Source organism: Corvus hawaiiensis, chromosome 9, assembly GCF_020740725.1.
Source record: "Corvus hawaiiensis isolate bCorHaw1 chromosome 9, bCorHaw1.pri.cur, whole genome shotgun sequence".
Taxonomy (NCBI): domain Eukaryota; kingdom Metazoa; phylum Chordata; class Aves; order Passeriformes; family Corvidae; genus Corvus; species Corvus hawaiiensis.
The window spans coordinates 28,404,697-28,421,756 of NC_063221.1; the positions used below are offsets into that span (position 1 = coordinate 28,404,697).

Consider the following 17,060-nt stretch of genomic DNA (forward strand, 5'->3'; position numbering starts at 1 on the left):
GTTTAAAGGCTCCTTCGAGTTCCTGCTTCCAAGGACATCATCTCCCCCATGGAGAATGTCTCGCAAAGCCCCTGTCCCCTCGGGCGGGACATGCCCCGCTCCTCCCGCTCGGCCGCAGCCCGCCCTCGCAGGATGGCAACCCGCAGCACTCACAGCTTGCTCCGTCTCTCACCACCCTCCCTTTGAGCCACGAACAAAGACGGAGCTGCGCGGCAGAACGGCCGGACCAGCTGGGTAGGGTTTAACCATCGTGGCCCATATGTGCTGAAATACCCAGACATATTGGGGTTGTGTTTAAAGGAACAGTCCCAGCTTTCACGCAGAAAGCCGGCGCTTTTCCAAGGCGAGTGTGAAGTTTTTTACCTTGGGCCTTGGCAAAAAGGTGGGGTGGGGGTTTAGCAAAATCTCAAAACGACATAATATTTAAAGCAAGAGGAATAGAAGTAAGATTTTCACATGCTTAATATTTGCAGAAATATTTTCCTCCATGTTCCTAGCTAAGGCCAAAGTAGGGAAAGTAACTGGAGAAAGCATCTCATTATTTTATCAGCCTGCGCTGCAAAGAAGCACCTTCACTATGCAGTGACTTAGGGTGGCTGAAGCACATCGTGGATTGGAGATGAGAGCTTGCCTTGGACTGACCATGGACAACTTCCCTGGATCTCCATGCCTTTAAAGCCAGAACCCTATTTTGGGTTAGGAAGATGGCTTTCTTGTCAGCCCTTGCTCTAAGGAAGTTAACATAAAAGCTGCAGCTACACTTGATTAATTCCACGCATTTGGTAACTGGAGACAAATCTCAGCAGTGCAAAGTGAACTTACACTCCCTCCCAAATGTGTGAACTGAGCTACCACTTCAGTGCACACTGTGTTTTTTGTGTAACAAACTACATCTCCTTTGTGTAAGGTGTAGTGTTAGACACAGGTACAAAAGAAGGCATGAATGATAATGCAATAATCATCTGACACAGCCAGGAAAACCCCAACACAGGATGGACTGGGAATGAACAGAAAAACACAAGGTGTGCAGAGAAGCGGTATTTCCAGGCATAGATACTAAACACAGCAGTCTAAGAAGGTAAAAGAGTGGACAGCAGATACCTCAGAGGAAAAATAGCAGCATGTTGGACTGAAAAGAGAGGAAGGGGACCAGGTGCCCAGGCTGGGTGCTGTGCCAGGCTGCCTCCCGGGGCAGCTCCCTGGCTCTGCTCTGTGTCCCACAGGGAAGCACCCCAGCAGAGACCCACACAGCTTTCCCTCCTCAGGTGGTGTTCCTGTATGCTTAGGGAACCTCCTCAGGCACCTGGGAGAGTCCTGTGACAACACCAAACAGCTGTTTATTTGAAAAGAGGTTCAGTTTAATGAGCCAGGGCTATGATACAACACTTAGGGGACATGGAAAGCAAACAACCATCGTCCCTGACAGACAGCAGCCACAACCTGGCCACACTCTCCCAGTTTTGGGACACGCTCTTTGTCTCCCCAGGCAGCATTTCAAGGGTTAAGCACAGGGTAGGTAGCACAGGCTGTGCCAGGGAAGCAGCTCAGCCTGCCTAAGATCTCACTAGCCATAATGTATCATTTCATCCTTATGGATAGCTCTTCCATATACAGTTGGAAAGGCTGTTTCCAGAGATCAGTGCCACCTTCTCTGTATTAGTGTACAGTGGGGAAACTGAGGCACAGTGAGGCTGAAGGGACTTGCCTGACATCAGCCTGCACATGACAGAACCAAAATTATCCAGACTCTGCCATTCTCTTGGCCTGGCAAGGATCCATGAGGATTCTGTCTCTCCTCTGGACACCTAGCAGGGCACAACACCACTGCAGAATAACACAGATTGCAAAGCAAGTCACCAATCTCTGTATTACAGCAGAGCTGTGTGCATGGTACAGTAAGTACCCCCTTAGGAGATCTCTCTCTCTTAAAATTGCACTTGAAGACTTCCATTAAAATTACCACACTGGTCCCTGAGGTGTGGGTGGCACACCGTGAAGCAGCCACTCTGGAATGGCACCCATTCCTTAAAACATCCAGGCATGAGGATCAACAAATAGCTGCTCCAAGGAGCTCAGTCTTCTGAGCAGGCCCATTTTGTGCAATGTCTGCAAAGAAACAAGGACATTCAAGGCTCAGCCTGAGGTTCCTCATGTCAGGAATATCCTGCTAAAAGACAAAACAGGAATTTTCTTCAATTCCTGAAGCTTCCAAGTATCTACTCATATCTTCATTGAATGCAGAAGAGCCACAAATTAATACAAATGGCTTTCGTCGACAGGATTTTATTATTGTCTTCATCAAGTCTTCATTGAGACGACCAGTGTATGTGTTTTCCTGATAGCTCCAAGGAAGTTTTTCCAGTGAAGTTTCCTGGAAAGGTAAAAGGTTTGCTCTGTGTAATGTTAAAAAGGACAACATTGCTTAGAGCTGAATCTCCCTCCTCCCTTCAGAGTAGTTCCCAGGATGATTTTCACCTTTGTGACACCTTGTGAGTGACACTGACCCTTCCTTAGAGCTGCATTCCTCTTTCCAAGCCCAGATGAAATCTTTCCCTGCCACAGGACCTGGCCACTTGCTCAGAGGGGACTGAACAAAACCTGAGTGTAACTATCACTAATAAATGCTGCAGACCCTTCTCCATCGAGAACCATCTCCCACGGCACCTTTCCTATCCCCAAGTCCCAAGTCTATTCCTCTCTATTGCCTCTCCCATTCCCAAGTCTCTTTCAGTCCCATCTCCCTTGACCAAAACTGAAAGAAGCCAGCTCTGCTCCAAATACAGCTCTGATCCCATGAGAAGTGTCAGATCCTGTGGTGCTGGATCCAGCAGGGACTCCCCTGCTGCAATTAATCAGGAGCAGAAGGTGCTCAGATGTGGTGGTGACAGGCAGCACAATGAAACACAGACAGATACATAATCCCAAGAGGGAGGATGCACGAACCAGCCTTGGACTACCACAAGCCTGCTAAGAGAGGAGGAAAAAGGGAGAGAGGAGGGGCAGACAGTGTTGACAGGGGTCAGGTGGGTTTCTTGCCCTTCGCTGATTGAATTTCAAGACCTCCTCATGCTCTTGAGACAGCCATCGAAGAGTTTAAACACCCTGAAAAAGGTACTTAAGCCATGTCACCAGAGACAATTATGGTTATGCTCCTACAGAGCAGCTGAGGGGGTGCCCAAGTCACCAGCACTTTTCCCCCTACCAAATCTCATCTTGCCGAGGCCGCATGTGGAACAGAATGTATGAGGCAGTTCCACTGTGAGAGATACAAAAAATGATTCATCTGAGAAACTAAAAATGCAATGGGATTCATTCCCTTAGCATAAATAATTCTTTCTATATCCTCCCTGCAATGAATCCTCATTTCTGAAGGACATAATTTTTAACCACCAAATCCATGCAGAACACAGGCAACTTTGGGACCAAATGGAAATGAAAAAGACTGCTCAAAATATAAGACCACTGAGAGGTATGCCCTCCTCCCATGAATGTGGCAGAAAAGTAATTTTACAGAGGGGGAAACAACTTTTAGAAGTTTAAAAATGGATCAGCAAGGAAAAATAATTGCTGGGAAGTTGGTGCTAGCACACCAGAGGAGAGTTCTAGCTGTGAGCAATGAATGGAGGGATAAGGACAGATTAAGGCACTGGTATCAGGAAGAAAAAAACAGCTTATTTGCTGTATAGGTGCAGCAACAACTGTCTGAAATGGGGGGGAATAATCAACAGTGACTATGGAACAGCAGGTCCATCCCAATAGAACAGCTCTCAGGGAAGCAGAGAGGGACAGTGATGGTCACTTCCCCAAAATTCTCCAGACTAGGAGCAGTATGAGTACATGCAGCAGATTTAAGAACAGCAGCTACTGGATCACAGATTAGGCTGAATGACTGGAAAAGAATTAAGATCATGTTCATGGAAAAGTGGAGGAAGCAGAGGCTCATTCAGCACACAGAACCCTCACACAAACACACTTCATAATCCATTTATTTACCTGGCTTAGGACATAAAATATTCTAATGTTCCAGTACCGAGCCAAATCCTGCAGAAGAGGTTTCAAATAAATTTTGTCAAAGGTAGGGAAGCAGCCAACAAGAGTTACAAAGGTTTCATCCTCTTCATCATCTGTTATGGACTGGAGAATGGGAATCATTGGTGCAAGGCCGGTGCCAGAGGCCAGCATGAGGAGTTCTCCATGCTAACAACAGAACAGAGAATTTGGAATGAGCTGTGATGGCTGGAAATGGGTGTGCTCATGGTCAGTTCCTCTTGCTGCCACGCTGGTAAAGGATCTCTTGAGAAACAACATATCAGAAGGTCATGAACTGCTAAATTCACATCTCCGAATGTATTTTTCTGAAAAGGATTACAGAAAGCACTTAAAGGGTTTACATATCAAATCTAACAAAACTGGGTTTTACCCAAGTGTAATAATCTATCCTAACTTTACCCTTGATTTCAATTAATTCACATTCCAGTTTCAATTCTGCAGGATGCTTTGCTGACCCACTGTGTGTTTTCTTCCACTGGAAATGCTCCCTGGGTTTCTTCTGGTTGCTGCAAAGTAAAATCCTGAATGTCCTCTGGAGGAAACAAGTATGTCAGGAAGCAGGACACAATTGCTCTGCATAGAGCTTGGCCACTCAGATTTTGCTTATTTTTGTTGGGGGGGTGGGGGGGGAAAAAACCCCACCAAAACAAACCCACCAAAACCCCCACAAAGCTTTGGGATCTTAATGACGAGTGTGTTTCAATTCTGCTCCTCATTTGAAAGGTCAGAATTAAGTAACTGAATTAGTGTGTGTGAGAAGCCTCTCCCTGAAACCAGATCTGCCTTTCCCTGCAGCCAGCCTGGTATTGGCAGGTGGGATCAGCGTTTGGGAAGTGACCTGACACCTCAACAGCTCAGGGAATACCCAAGGGAGGAGCAGATTAACACCTCCCCTTCGCCTGTGCTCAGTCACAACACAGAGATGTGGGTCAAACCAGGCAAAAACCCATCCACACTCATTGCTGGTGCAAAGAAAGATGTGCCCTTTGTTAGGCACATCACGAACTTCTACTGCAAGTGATGAACACAGAGCCTTGCTAATATGTTCCTGTCTCCCATCCACCTCCTCTTCCCTCTTAAATATTCTGCAGTTCAAGAAGGTGTTCCAACTGACTGCTAATGCTGTCACACTGCACAGTAACCCAGGAAGTCTCTAAAATAATCATGAAAACAGTAATCAAATTGAAGTCTTCCCTTCAGAGTATTGAACAAAGCTTGCTGCCACAGACTGAAGCATCCTATGTCTCTTAGGAACTAACCTTATTAGGTCGATATGGGAACCCTCCAAATGGCCCACGCCAAAAGACCACGTCTCCTCTTTTCCACGTTTTTATGTATTGTGACATTAGCCCAGCTTCATAGCACTAATAGAAAACATTGCACAAAAGAAAAGAATAATTATACTCCATTGGAAAGTTTCCCAGCTTAAAGTCGATTATAAAGTTAGCTACATTTAAACGAAAAGGGGACAAAAAAACATTTTGTGTGTTTAAAAAAGAAAAAAAGAAAGATCTTTCTGTTTGAAAAATAACTCAAAGTTATACCCAAAACAAAGACATTTAAATTAAATCATATTGGAACCACTCCAGCTTGACTATAATGTAAACACAACCCCCCTCTCACGCAGCCTGAATTTCCAAAACTGGAAAAAGCTTATCAGAGTTCTTGCTTACAAAGCACACAGAGAAGACTGTGTTGAATGCAAAGCAAAATGCAGGCCTTCAAGTGTTCTCCAAATCTCTGGGTATGGGGTCTGGAAATGCCCTCTGGGTACTATTAGTTACATAAACACCACACAGCTCTTGCTTTGTTTCAGTCTCTCAGATGCTGTGCTGATACAATTAGTGACCCAAAGCCAGGTTTCTCATTTGTAAAACTCTTGTTTTCAGAAGAGATCATCTGGATGCTGAGGGATGCCTCCACAATTCCAAAAGAATATGTTAATATTGGCCCCATGGAAGAAAAACACGAGCAAAAAATCCTGCTTTACTTTCTACCAAGCACAAACAACATTATCCAGGCTGTTGCCTGCAGGAATGCTGATCTCACTCATGACTGATGAGAAGGGAGGAGAGGCTGGAAAATGAAGGGCTTGTCCAAGTAGTCTTGTTGCCATCCATGCCCTAAATGTGTGTCCACTGTGTGGTTAAAGAGAACAGAAGTGAGCAAGAGACCGGCCACAGTCCGAGACATGGCCAGAGAACCAGAACTGGCCCAAGCAGCAAGAGCAGAGAAGCCCAAAGCTGCAGCACACGATGGATCTCGCCAGGATAAGCCTGGGGAAGAGCAACACAACCAGGGGCCAGAAGATGGGATGTGGTACAAGCCCTTGGCAACTCCAGCCCACACAAAAGAAGCGTATTTGGGGGTATTTCCTGCACAGGCATTGGAGAGAAGCCCAGCTCCACACCCCGGTGCCTTGGCTGGCCACCAAGCTGCACTGCAGGCAAACAAAATTGGTGAACCACAAAGCAGCTCAGAAAAAGCGAGTGAGGGAGCCTGTGCTTGTGCTTGCAAGCAGTGTTAGCTAAGAAAGAACACAGATGCTCCTCCCCTCCCAGCCCCTCACTTAAACCTGAAATATTAAGAAGTATTAGCACCAGTTGTTACATTCAAAAGGTAAATCACACACACATCCAGGCTCTGAGTTATTGTCAGAATCATTTTATGTTCAGAGGGCTCTGGGCAGGTGCTAAGTCTCGTGCAAAGAGTGTGCAGTTGCATCAAAGAAGCAAATTTTATACCTCCCTTCTTCAAATACATCTGGAAACCCAAGGCAAGAGCAGAGAAGTCAGGCCCACTTACTGCCTATTCCCAAAGGACCAGGATAATGGAAACTAAAACAATCCTTCTTTCATCAAAATTATTTCCAAAAAATTGAAGTGAAAACTCATTGAGTGGGTTTAAAATGAGTTTTTCTAAATAAAAAGAAAAAAAAAAAAAACCACAATTCCTGGGGGAAAACTTCCACACCCCATTTTACATGGAGAGAAACCCTAACATTATAAAATCACTCAAAAAGAGGGTTATGCTCTGTAAATGGCAACTCCCTCACTCTTAACTGTAGTATCACAAATGCAATGCTGTAATAACAGGAGACAGAAGGGTTTGAACAGTGCTTGGATTGCATAGTAATAATAATATACTACTTTCCAAAATTGCCTCAATAGTGTGAAATATACCACAACCTACAGAGTGAGTTATAAAAATGGCTGCTTTACACTGGGTGTTACCAACCTCTTTTGTCACTGCCAGAGAATAACTATAGCCCCTTTTGGGATGAAAGGTTCTATATAAAGGAAAGGTATCATTACAATCATTACTATTATTATTGAAATGCAAAACCTGTGAGTAATGAGCCGCTATACATGAAATTTCACAGTCATCCTGTGAATATATCCTATTAATGCAACTCAAATGCAACATTTCTCTCCCCTACCACACACCAATTGCCACAAGAATGGGGAAATGACCCTCCCACAGGTGTCCTAGAGAAGCTGTTCACTCTTCTAAAGAGCAGGGTTTGTGTTCGAACACACAATGCATAATAAACCCCACAAACATGAAATCCTGGAAGACAGGCAGAGGACAAGTGGCCCTTCTCTGCAAGCCAGCTGGGATACCCAGCACTCTGAATTTCACACCTGTACTCAAATCTGTGTCTGCCCCGGGGAATCACTAGTGACATACAGATACAGTATTGGAAAAACGCTCAAGCTGGTATTTGCCACACAAAGTAATCATTTACGAGGGCCCTACAAACTTATGAGAGACAAATTTCCAGCCAAATCTCCTATAAAATCCTTTTGAACTCAAACAGCATTTTGTGGTTGTCTCCAGAAAGGCAAGGGCACTTGAACAAAATGGGCTCTGCCACCCTGTCCACTCTGACAGATGCAGCCTGTGCCCATGGGACACCTCTCTGCCCCGTGGGCAGAGTCCCTCTCAGGCTGCTGCTCCAGAGCCCTGTCTGCACACCAGGAACAGCTGCCCACTGACAGAGGGGTGTTCTTCAAGTAAATACAAGGGGGAGATATGGGCAAACATGTCCCAAAATCAGTGGTTCAGCTGGGCTGACAACTGGGTGCGATTTCAAAGACAGCCTGAAAAAGCAAACGGAAAGGCGGGAAGTGGAATGGACACCTCTTTCCACCCGAGGGGCTCTCCCAAGTGCTCCAAGGGCTTCTGCTGCAAAGCATTTGTTTGTGTGTCAACTTCTTCTGCTTTCAGTTTTGTGGGAAAAACTGCAATTTTTATCAACAAAGCACAACTGCTTCGAAACAACCGAGGAACCGGTCCATGAGGGATTTGAGACAGTCTCACTTGAAGCACTGACAGCTCGCTTGGTTCCTAAAGAAAACACCTTATACTCTAATCCATATTGTCCAGGCTTACTTACTTTAATTAGAACTTCAAAGTAACCTTCTGCATTCCCAGGGCTAATTGGAGTATAGGCTCTCTGGACCTCCAAACCATTCACCACTCCTCTGAGAAGAGAGACAGGAACCCGTTGTGACTTGGGTCAGCTGGGATTACCAAACTCCTGCAGCTCTCTGGGAAGATTGGGCAGGCAGTAGGTCCTCTTTGCAGCAGCCCAGCCTGTGCACAGGTACAAAACATTTCCCTTCCAGAGGCAGAAATCCAGGGGGAATACAAGAGCTAACAGCATCTTTTGTTTTCCTGGTGGCAGCCTCAGCTGTACCACATCCAGCTCTTGGACACACCCCTGAAAGGGATTTTGTGAGAACATGCAAGAGTGGCAAAGGGGAGAGAAAACACTTCAGTTTGCTGTTCCTTTTGAGCTGGGGTCACTTTCTGCATCCAGTCAGCACCTGGTAATCAAATAAAAGCCAAGGCACAGCCTTGACCTCAGGCCTTGTCAATATAGACTGCATTTTCCTGTAAGTCTTCCCTTTCCATGGAATTATCCACCCTGCTCTATGCTACTGACCACGGGAATTGATTGAAGTGACCAAACTTTTTCTGAGCTATGTGATGAGCCAGGGCTGAAGGGAGGAGCCTGTGCTGTCAGCAGAGCCAGCTGCACACACCAGCCCTGAACATACCAGGGACGTCAAGAGATGCCCATCAGTGGCATCCTAACAGGACTTTCTCTATCTGGCAATAATCACCACAGATGGCTGAGAGACAGAAACTTTCCCCAAGTGGCCCCTTTCTGGCAAGCAACAAACTACACAGGAAGGTTGTTTTGCTAGAAATCAGTCAGGCAGTGCCTGGGTACTGGGGTGCTGAGTTACCCCAAGATATAGGACCTAAAATACTGAGGTCTGGGGCAAGCGCAGCTCATTGTCTTCATTCCAACACACTGGAGTAAATCATCTGCTGTAACATCTATTCTGTAAGTCCTTCTTTCTGCAAATGGATTTTCTTAATCACACCTAGTTCTTTCTGACCCACCAACGCAGGGATAATGCTGAACAAAACTACAGCTTTTACCTTAGAATTAGTAGAGGCAGTGAGCTCTTTCATCTGTGTCATTGTGGAGGTACAGAAATCATGATTTGCCTGCTATGAAGCCTTTGTCTATTGACAAAACCCTACGTGTTAGGTTACATAATGCAGACTGTTTAACTAGCACAGAGAACAATACCTTAACACGATATGTTGTCCTAAACTCAATCGCAGGCTGCTATTTCCCGGTAATTCAAATTTGTACTGGTAGGTGTCCTCTGTCAGCTGCTCCACCGAGCTCACGCTGAATGCAGTGAATGTATCTGGATTCAGCTCTGAATTATTGCTCTGCAAGAACAACAATAAATAATTACTTGGTTAGATGGTGTCTTTTATGATTTCATTTTTCTCTGGAAGCAAACGTGTGTGCTAATTTAGCGCCAGAGATACTCAGGACGTGTATTAAACGCTGAGGCCTGGTGCAAATTCCAGCTCTCTGCTGATTCATTATCATGTTCTGCAGCGTGCACTTTGGGATCTTGCATTTCTCCCCACCACCACCTTTTTAAATCACACTTTTTTACACCTTACAGCAAGGTCATCCTATTATGACTCACTGCAATCATTTTCTCATGTCTGGAAACAAACAGAAATAATTCTGCTCAAAGAGCCACACGCTGCTTTGGAGGCAACTTTGCAACCTGCTGATGGCCACAGTGAACAGAAAATATTGTCAGTTGTTTCAGCTGATCTTTTTTGCTTGACCCAGCATAGTTAATCTTATGTAAAAGGGCACTGACAGGCTAAAAAATTACACTCTGAAGACAACTGCTCCACCACACACAATGCAGCTTTTTTCAGCATCAAAACACAAGCCTAAGGATCAGGAAAAGATGAGAAAGGTGAGGAAAACAAAGCTTCTCGGAGGAAACTCGGAGAGGAGAAGCTGCAGAGCCAGGGCTGTAATGTGACACCAGGGAGAACTCTACACTTGGAAAATCACATTACAGCAGGGAGAGAGCGGCCAAGGGGGAGGGTGAAGGCTGAGTTTGGGGAACTGCATTTACAGCCATCTCTTAAGGCAGCACTTGAATTTATTGCTGCATCCCTCACCCATCACCACAACCCCACACCCGAACAAGTACGATCAAAGCACAGGCTCCAGGATGCACTGAAGATAAATCAACCTGCTCCTTCTTTCCAACGAGAAGGCTTTTGTCTTGCAGTGCTTTGGCTCTCTCCCACTGTGCAAGCTCCTTCTCGTACACATCGTAGATGCAGGGCTTGCAGCCGCTGCCGCAGCACTGGGATGGAGAAGGTTCCTGGGGCCTCAGAGCCAGCCAGTCCTGCTCGTTGCCACTCATTGCCTGCAAAACACAAGCCCTGCATCAAACCCAGCACGCTGAAAAGCAGCGCGTGCTCATCAGCTGGGTGCTTTTGGAGAAGGACTGAGAAAATCTCTCTCGAGCATCTTGCACGTGTATCAAACTGAAAACCTGGAGCTGATCTGTGTCTGCAACACCCCATTTTTGCTCGAGTGCTCAATGCCTGGTGCAGAAATGCCAGACCTCACAGCCACCAGAGCAGAGCAGAGCCTTAGCCCAGCCTCAGGCCCTCCTCCCCAGCCAAAGTTACACCCTTTAATCCTGCTCGTTCTGCCTTGGTGATCTTCAAAACAGCAGCTTGGTCACCCGGAGCAGAAACATCTTAAAAACCTGCTGCTCGGTCCAGGAGAAAGGGTGACAAACCCAACCACCAAGACAATGAGTAACAAACCCAACCACCAGATGTGGCCTGAGTTTTGTGCAGCTTTGGAACATGGGAGAGCAGCGAGCTGAAAGCAGCATTTAAGAGCCAAGAGACTTGAGGCAAACAGGGCAAAGTCTGAGGCAAACAACCACTTTGGTTATGGGCTTTGAATATGGCTTTAAACGCACAGGTAGGGGAGGGCAAGAAGCACAGGATTTTACCCCTTGCTCCCACTGCTTCCGAATGAGTTGTGCCCATTGAACACTCCTCAGGTCAAAATCATGCTGCAGACCTCGCGGGGACCCTGCTATTTTTACCCATCGGCTGAGTTAAGGCTGTTCACAACGCACTTGTCCGCATCCTTTGAACACAAAGCGGTCCACAGGAAGTTATGGAGCCACGGGTGACGAAGCGGAGGAAGCGAACATTTATTAGCGCTTCTAGCAGTTTCATTGTCAAGGTCAATTAATTAACTAACCTTCATCCCTGTAACAGAACACACTTATTTTAAGGAGGGGGGTGCGGAACGGAAGAGAGAGCCAAGGGCCACTGGTCCAGCTTCTCACCGCGCCCGCTCTGTCCGGAGACCCGGCGCACCCACGGGCTATGAACGGGGGTAACCCGCCGTGGCCGCGGGTGAGTCCGAAACGCCCAGGCTCGGGGCTGCGCAGATTTACAGAGTTTCGAGCACTTACTGTGCGCGCCCGAGAGCTCAGACACACCGACCCGGGGGAGCGCAGCCCCGACCTCTCCTGCCCCGGGACACGAGCGCTAACCCCGCCGGCACCCGTCCAGGGATGGTCCCTCAAGTGCCCCCCGCCCCACAGGCGATGAGGCGCCTCTCCCCGCCCACTTCCCCATTTATCAGCCCAGCACCTGCCCTCACCCGCCAGGCAATTTGCCGACCCTCCCTTACCGCGGGGCGCGCCTGCCCGCCATTGGCCGCCGCCGCTGTCAGTCACCGGGGGTGACGGTGGGGGAAGAGCTCTCGCCAAGATGGCAGCGGGCGGGCGCTGAGGCGGCGGCGGGAGGAGGAGGAGGAGGATGGCGGCGGTGGGGCCGATGGCGCTGAGGCCGATGGCGCTGAGGCGGGCGGCGGCGCGGGGCCTCACCCGTGGCTTCGTCACCCGCGCGGGGCGGCCCCGCCACCGCGCGCCGCTGCCGCGCACGCCCTGGACCGTGCGCGGGCCGCCGCCGGAGGTGCTGGCGGAGATGGCGGAGCGGCGGCCGGTGCGGGAGCAGGTGGAGCTGGACACCATCACATACGCGGGACGGCTGCATTACATGCCCGGCCTGGCCCGGCCGCGCTTCCCGGCCTGGGACCGCGGCTGGCGTGACCCCTGGCACTCGCCGGGGCCGCGCTACGAGGAGATGCCGCTGTACAAGGAGCGCGGGTGCTACATCTGCCATCAGGGTGTCCGCATGCTGGAAGGTACCACACACCCCGCGCTGTCCGCAGCGCTGCCCCTTCCCAGACACTTGCCTTTCTCTGCCTGCCAAGGGTTCTCCTCGCACAAAGTGTAAAACACGGGCTGTGAAGAGCCTGCCCAGCCCCATGAGCTGCCAGGCATAACGTATAGAATGGCTTGGGTTGGAAAGGAGCCTTGAGGATCATCTCTGTCACCTGTGATAGATCGTGTTGGGTTTTGTTTCCAGGAGTGCGGCAGGCGCAGTGGCTCACCAAGACGAAGCTGGTGGAAGGTTTGCCCCCAGCCGTGCAGGGCATTGTGGATGACCCGGTACACGGGCTCCAGGAGCTCGAGGAGAGGGCGAAACACGCGGTGTCCCACGCGCGGCTCTGGGACACGGCAGAAGTTGCTCCCAGGAGGGAACAATATTGGTGAGTCCTCAGCTGTAGGGGAGGTTTTAAGTGCTACAAAGAAATTCATACATAGGTCTGTTGTTGAAAGAGGGTCTGCTGTGCAAGACCCTTTGCGTCAGATTGTCAGACAAAAAACCCAACAACCAAAGCAACAAATAAAACCCAATTCTGAATATTGACAGTAGTACTGGCATAAACACTACACTAGATTAAAGCTTCTTTCAGGCCAATGTCTCCGTTTCAACTCAAGATCTACTTCTAGCTGATGCAGAATATCAGTTTTTAAAATAATTGTAAGCATTACCTCTGCCAACTTAAAACAGGACTGGTGTGTGTGATACCGATCTGCAATCTCTGTTAACTGTTTGGGAGTGTTATGCCATCATATGTTTTACATACAGTAATTTTACAGCATTTGCGCCCCAGAAGCATCTGCCTGCTATTATGATCTCATTTTTATGTAACTGTTTCTTTTCTCATTTTACAGCCCAGTGCTGTTTGAAAACCTGATGCATATATGCCGGTTAATGTCTGGGAAGTATCCTTCTCTGAGTAAAAGGATGTTGGCTAGAAACTGCAGGATAGCAGCTACGTGGGAAAGAGGTCAGTTGCTGCTGTGGTGGAAGAATTTAGCTCTGTAAGATAAGAGGGGTAGCAAAGCTCCTGGCTTTAAAGCTGAGGGCTTGGAGAAAATTAAACAATTTCTGGAGCCAGGTGATTCTGGTTTCGATAGTACTGTTGGCATGGGCAGCCTTGGATGATGGCAGGATGCTGTCTCTGAGGAGATTATTAGGTGTTAATCAATATTGACAAGATGGTGGCAGAAGGGAACCATTGTCTCAGGCCTGATTGTTTATTTTCGTGTGTCCTAAATCACTGCTGTTGTTTTTCTAAGGATGTTTAGTTAAGAACCCTAGCAATTAACACTGGCATTTTAGAAGAAGAACCTATAGCTGAGCTACTATTTAAAATGGGTTTGGAGGTGAGGGGGAGAGAGTGAGCCTTGCAGAACAGACTTGCAGAAGCAAATGTATGTACATCTTTCCCTAATGTTATTTCACCAGTGTTTGACTGTAGCCTAATTTCCCTTCCCAGAATCCATCCTCCTTCAGGTCCGTGGCCTGAGTGGAATACTCATGAACTCTATGACCCCAATACCACCAGTAGCCTCCAAGGAGGAGATACTGGCCACCAAAGAACATGTTCTGGAGACCTTCTATCCCATTGCACCTACAATCGATCTTCAGGAGGTGAATGTGTACAAAGAGCTCAATGATACAGGTCAGTGTTGATGATAATTATCTGTCTGTGTACAGGTTAACCTGGGGCCCTTGTCCTTCTGGGGGGGCAGCTGAGAGTAGGGTGTGTGTGGGAATGAAGGGACAGAGGAATGGGCACAGGTTTGCAGTGCAAGTGCTCCAGACCTGTGGTGAGTACACTGTTGCCTAAGCAGGACCGAGGAGAAGAACTTAAACCCCAGCAAACTACTTGAGCAGTTCCTGAAGATAATGGGAGAAAACCTTGGCTGCGTAGTGTCTTCCTGAGCGGTTTCTGACATGATTACATGCCCTTTAGGTTTTGCAGATGGTTATCCTTACTCTCATCCTCACACCCTGTTCTTCCTGGAGTCGGCCAACGTTCGCACCGACAGGTTCAGACCAGAACAGCTCCGTGCTAAAATGCTGATGTTTGCTTTTGGCAACGCGCTGGCCAAGGCCAAGGCGCTCCACGGGGTACGTATGGGAGGCCGTGCTGGGCCTCTCTTCTTCCTCTAGTGCTGCAGCCAGTGGAGAGGGGCCTGAAAGCCCCTCACAGTAGTTGTCACATCCAGGCTTCCCTGTCCAGAGGTCAAAACCCAACCTTCAGAAATCCACTGCTCAGCGTGTTTGTGATGTAACACGCACCGGGGTGGCATGGGCAGGAACCAGGGGGTGAGTTCAGCTGTAAAACTCTAACCCATCCCACAGCTCAGTATGTAAATTGACACTTCATTGCTGGCTGAAGGAGGCATTTTAATTAAAATACAAAATCTACATTCAAAACTTGTTTGACTAGGGTAATTTTCTGGGCAAGGTAACAATATATTTATTTAAATCCTGGCTTTAAACCAACCCAAAGATGCAGAATCAGCAAATACTTACACAATTTCTGTTGTAACTAGCTTTTAAAACATTCTCCCCCACATGCCCCTTCTTTTCCTAGAATGATCCCAGGGTTTTGGAGCAGCCAGTAGTGGTGCAAAGCATTGGCACAGATGGCCAGCTCTTCCAGTTCATGGTGTTCCAGTTAAATACAACAGACCTTGTCTCTAGTGATGGTGTGAAAAATCTAGTCTGGATTGACTCTGATCAGAACCTGTATGAGAAAGCCCAGTGTGTCCCAGAAGTCAAGAAGAGAGTTGTTACGGTAAGGAAAACTTGGGAAATGGTCATAGAAATGCTGCCCTTTCACCTCAGCTGGGGGTCTGGGAGCTGGCACAGAGCTGCAGCAGGTTTTAAACCAGCTGGAGGGACCTGAAGTGGGCGTTTGCCTCATTTTTACCTAAGCAGGTGTTTCTGAGGGGACCAGTTCCTGAGTATTTGTAGTGCTGATGTGCCACATGCCAAGCTTAACGTGAACTCCAGCATACAGATATCCCCAGCTGTAATCCACCATCTCGTAATGTGCTTGTTTAAAACCAGCTCTGATGAAGGGAGCGCTCACATGCGACCATCAGCCTTGCTGGGGAGTAAATAGAGCACAGGGCTGCCAGTACTGGTTATACTGGGAGGGCATCTCACTGATGGGCAAAGGGGCGCTGCCCTCTGAGACTGGCACCAGTGGAAGTACCCCCACGCAAACCCTTCTGGGGAGGGAGAGCATGATTTGGAAGCTGCCATGCCTGAAAGTCTTATTCAAGCATGTTTAAAGCCGTTGTTTGTCTACATTAATCACTTCACTGCAAACTGAGCATCCGTGTCTTTTTCTCTGCAGAAGCCCGCTGGAATTTCTGGCTTTCAGCCAGACACATTCAAGAAGTTTCTGGCACTGTATCTGCATGGAACTGTGTGAAATTCAGCTCAAATGAAAATACTTCACCAACTGTACCTGCTGCTTCCCTTTGCCAGAACTGTCGTATAATTAAAGAAAGGTGGATTAATTTACTTTAAAAAATAAATTATATTGTTACTGAAAGTAAAAAATTTTTTTAAAACTAAATAGTGCATGAAGAAACTCTTTCATTTTAGGGGCTCACCTCTGGATTTGGGTTAAGAGAAGTCATCAGATGCATCATCCTGCACTCTTCCTCCATTGCCTGGGAAGAACATAAGCCAGTCATTATTCCTCTGCGCAGGCTCTGCTCTCAGTGTGCATCTGCACAGAGCCAGACTCAAACCTATTCCCGAGGTTGCTTTGAGTCCCTCTGAATGCAGAAGAGACTTAAAAAGCTTCAAGGGGAAAGCCTGAGCCACGAGCCTTTTTCATTCTGCCTGGCTTTGACTTTGTTTTACTCCTGGCTGCTGTGGGATGCGTCGTGCTGCCCTGTGCTTAGTTCCCAAAGCACTTAATCGGAGGGATTGCTTTGTTGGATCTGTAGAACCACAGTCCTTTTATCCCCCAATCCTGGATGAAGAGACCTGTGCATTTGGGGAAAGTGGTGTAGAATGTAGCGGGAAACTTTGGTGCCTGTAGCTGGTATTTGCTGCTAAAAATACAAAGGAAGAATTTCTTCCTGCCACACAGAGTTAACTGAGCAGGAAGCGTATTCTTTTTAACATGGGGGGATTAGTGTGGGTTTTGTATGAAAGCTAAATTAGCTGCAGCCAAATGTAGAATGTTTTGCAGTTCTGATACCCTCCAGCACATGGGAAGGAAGAGGACAGCCTGTGCTATTTTAAGGTGTGGAAGAGCACATTTCCAAGAAATTCATCTCACTTCAGCGTCTTGTGTCAGAGGCTGGTCTGTGCTTTGTGATCTCTGGCTGCCTGGATGAACACCCCAGTTGTGTGTTCCAGCCCCAGTCCATGAGGCAGCTCCACTCCGCAGG

At 47.7% G+C, this 17,060-nt stretch overlaps 2 protein-coding genes across 5 annotated transcripts; one reads left to right on the top strand and one right to left on the bottom strand.

Moving 5' to 3' along the window:
* Window positions 1–1,336: 1,336 nt before the first annotated feature.
* LOC125330274 (NADH-cytochrome b5 reductase-like) lies at window positions 1,337–12,304 on the bottom strand. 4 transcript variants are annotated; one of them, XM_048313243.1, is made up of 7 exons: window positions 12,128–12,304; window positions 10,650–10,829; window positions 9,662–9,810; window positions 8,450–8,537; window positions 5,310–5,414; window positions 3,994–4,197; window positions 1,337–2,371 (listed from the first exon to the last, which is right to left on the bottom strand). In XM_048313243.1, exons 2-7 carry the CDS (start codon window positions 10,824–10,826, stop codon window positions 2,168–2,170), a joined length of 927 nt encoding a protein of 308 aa, XP_048169200.1. In that variant the 5' UTR covers window positions 10,827–10,829; window positions 12,128–12,304; the 3' UTR covers window positions 1,337–2,167. The 4 variants fall into 4 exon arrangements, with proteins under 4 accessions (XP_048169200.1, XP_048169202.1, XP_048169199.1 ...); XM_048313245.1 differs by lacking the exon at window positions 12,128–12,304 and adding an exon at window positions 11,907–12,003; XM_048313242.1 differs by lacking the exon at window positions 12,128–12,304 and adding an exon at window positions 11,690–11,893.
* On the top strand, window positions 12,238–16,231 carry MRPL37 (mitochondrial ribosomal protein L37). Its single transcript, XM_048313241.1, has 7 exons — window positions 12,238–12,643; window positions 12,868–13,051; window positions 13,521–13,636; window positions 14,129–14,314; window positions 14,609–14,766; window positions 15,236–15,439; window positions 16,007–16,231. The coding sequence occupies exons 1-7, from the start codon at window positions 12,256–12,258 to the stop codon at window positions 16,082–16,084; spliced, it is 1,314 nt and encodes a 437-aa protein (XP_048169198.1). The 5' UTR covers window positions 12,238–12,255; the 3' UTR covers window positions 16,085–16,231.
* Window positions 16,232–17,060: the final 829 nt, after the last annotated feature.

What these genes read in the sequence shown, in the direction of transcription:
- MRPL37 (XM_048313241.1), top strand. Translation starts at nt 12,256, where the DNA reads ATGGCGGCGGTGGGGCCGATGGCGCTGAGGCCGATGGCGCTGAGGCGG. An exon ending in CCCAGGAGGGAACAATATTG is followed by an intron (nt 13,052 to 13,520) that starts GTGAGTCCTCAG and finishes CTCATTTTACAG; the next exon opens with CCCAGTGCTGTTTGAAAACC. An exon ending in CAAAGAGCTCAATGATACAG is followed by an intron (nt 14,315 to 14,608) that starts GTCAGTGTTGAT and finishes CATGCCCTTTAG; the next exon opens with GTTTTGCAGATGGTTATCCT.
- LOC125330274 (XM_048313242.1), bottom strand. An exon ending in TCCCATATCGACCTAATAAG is followed by an intron (nt 4,198 to 5,309) that starts GTTAGTTCCTAA and finishes TTCTGTTGTTAG; the next exon opens with CATGGAGAACTCCTCATGCT. An exon ending in TATTTTATGTCCTAAGCCAG is followed by an intron (nt 2,372 to 3,993) that starts GTAAATAAATGG and finishes TTACCTTTCCAG; the next exon opens with GAAACTTCACTGGAAAAACT.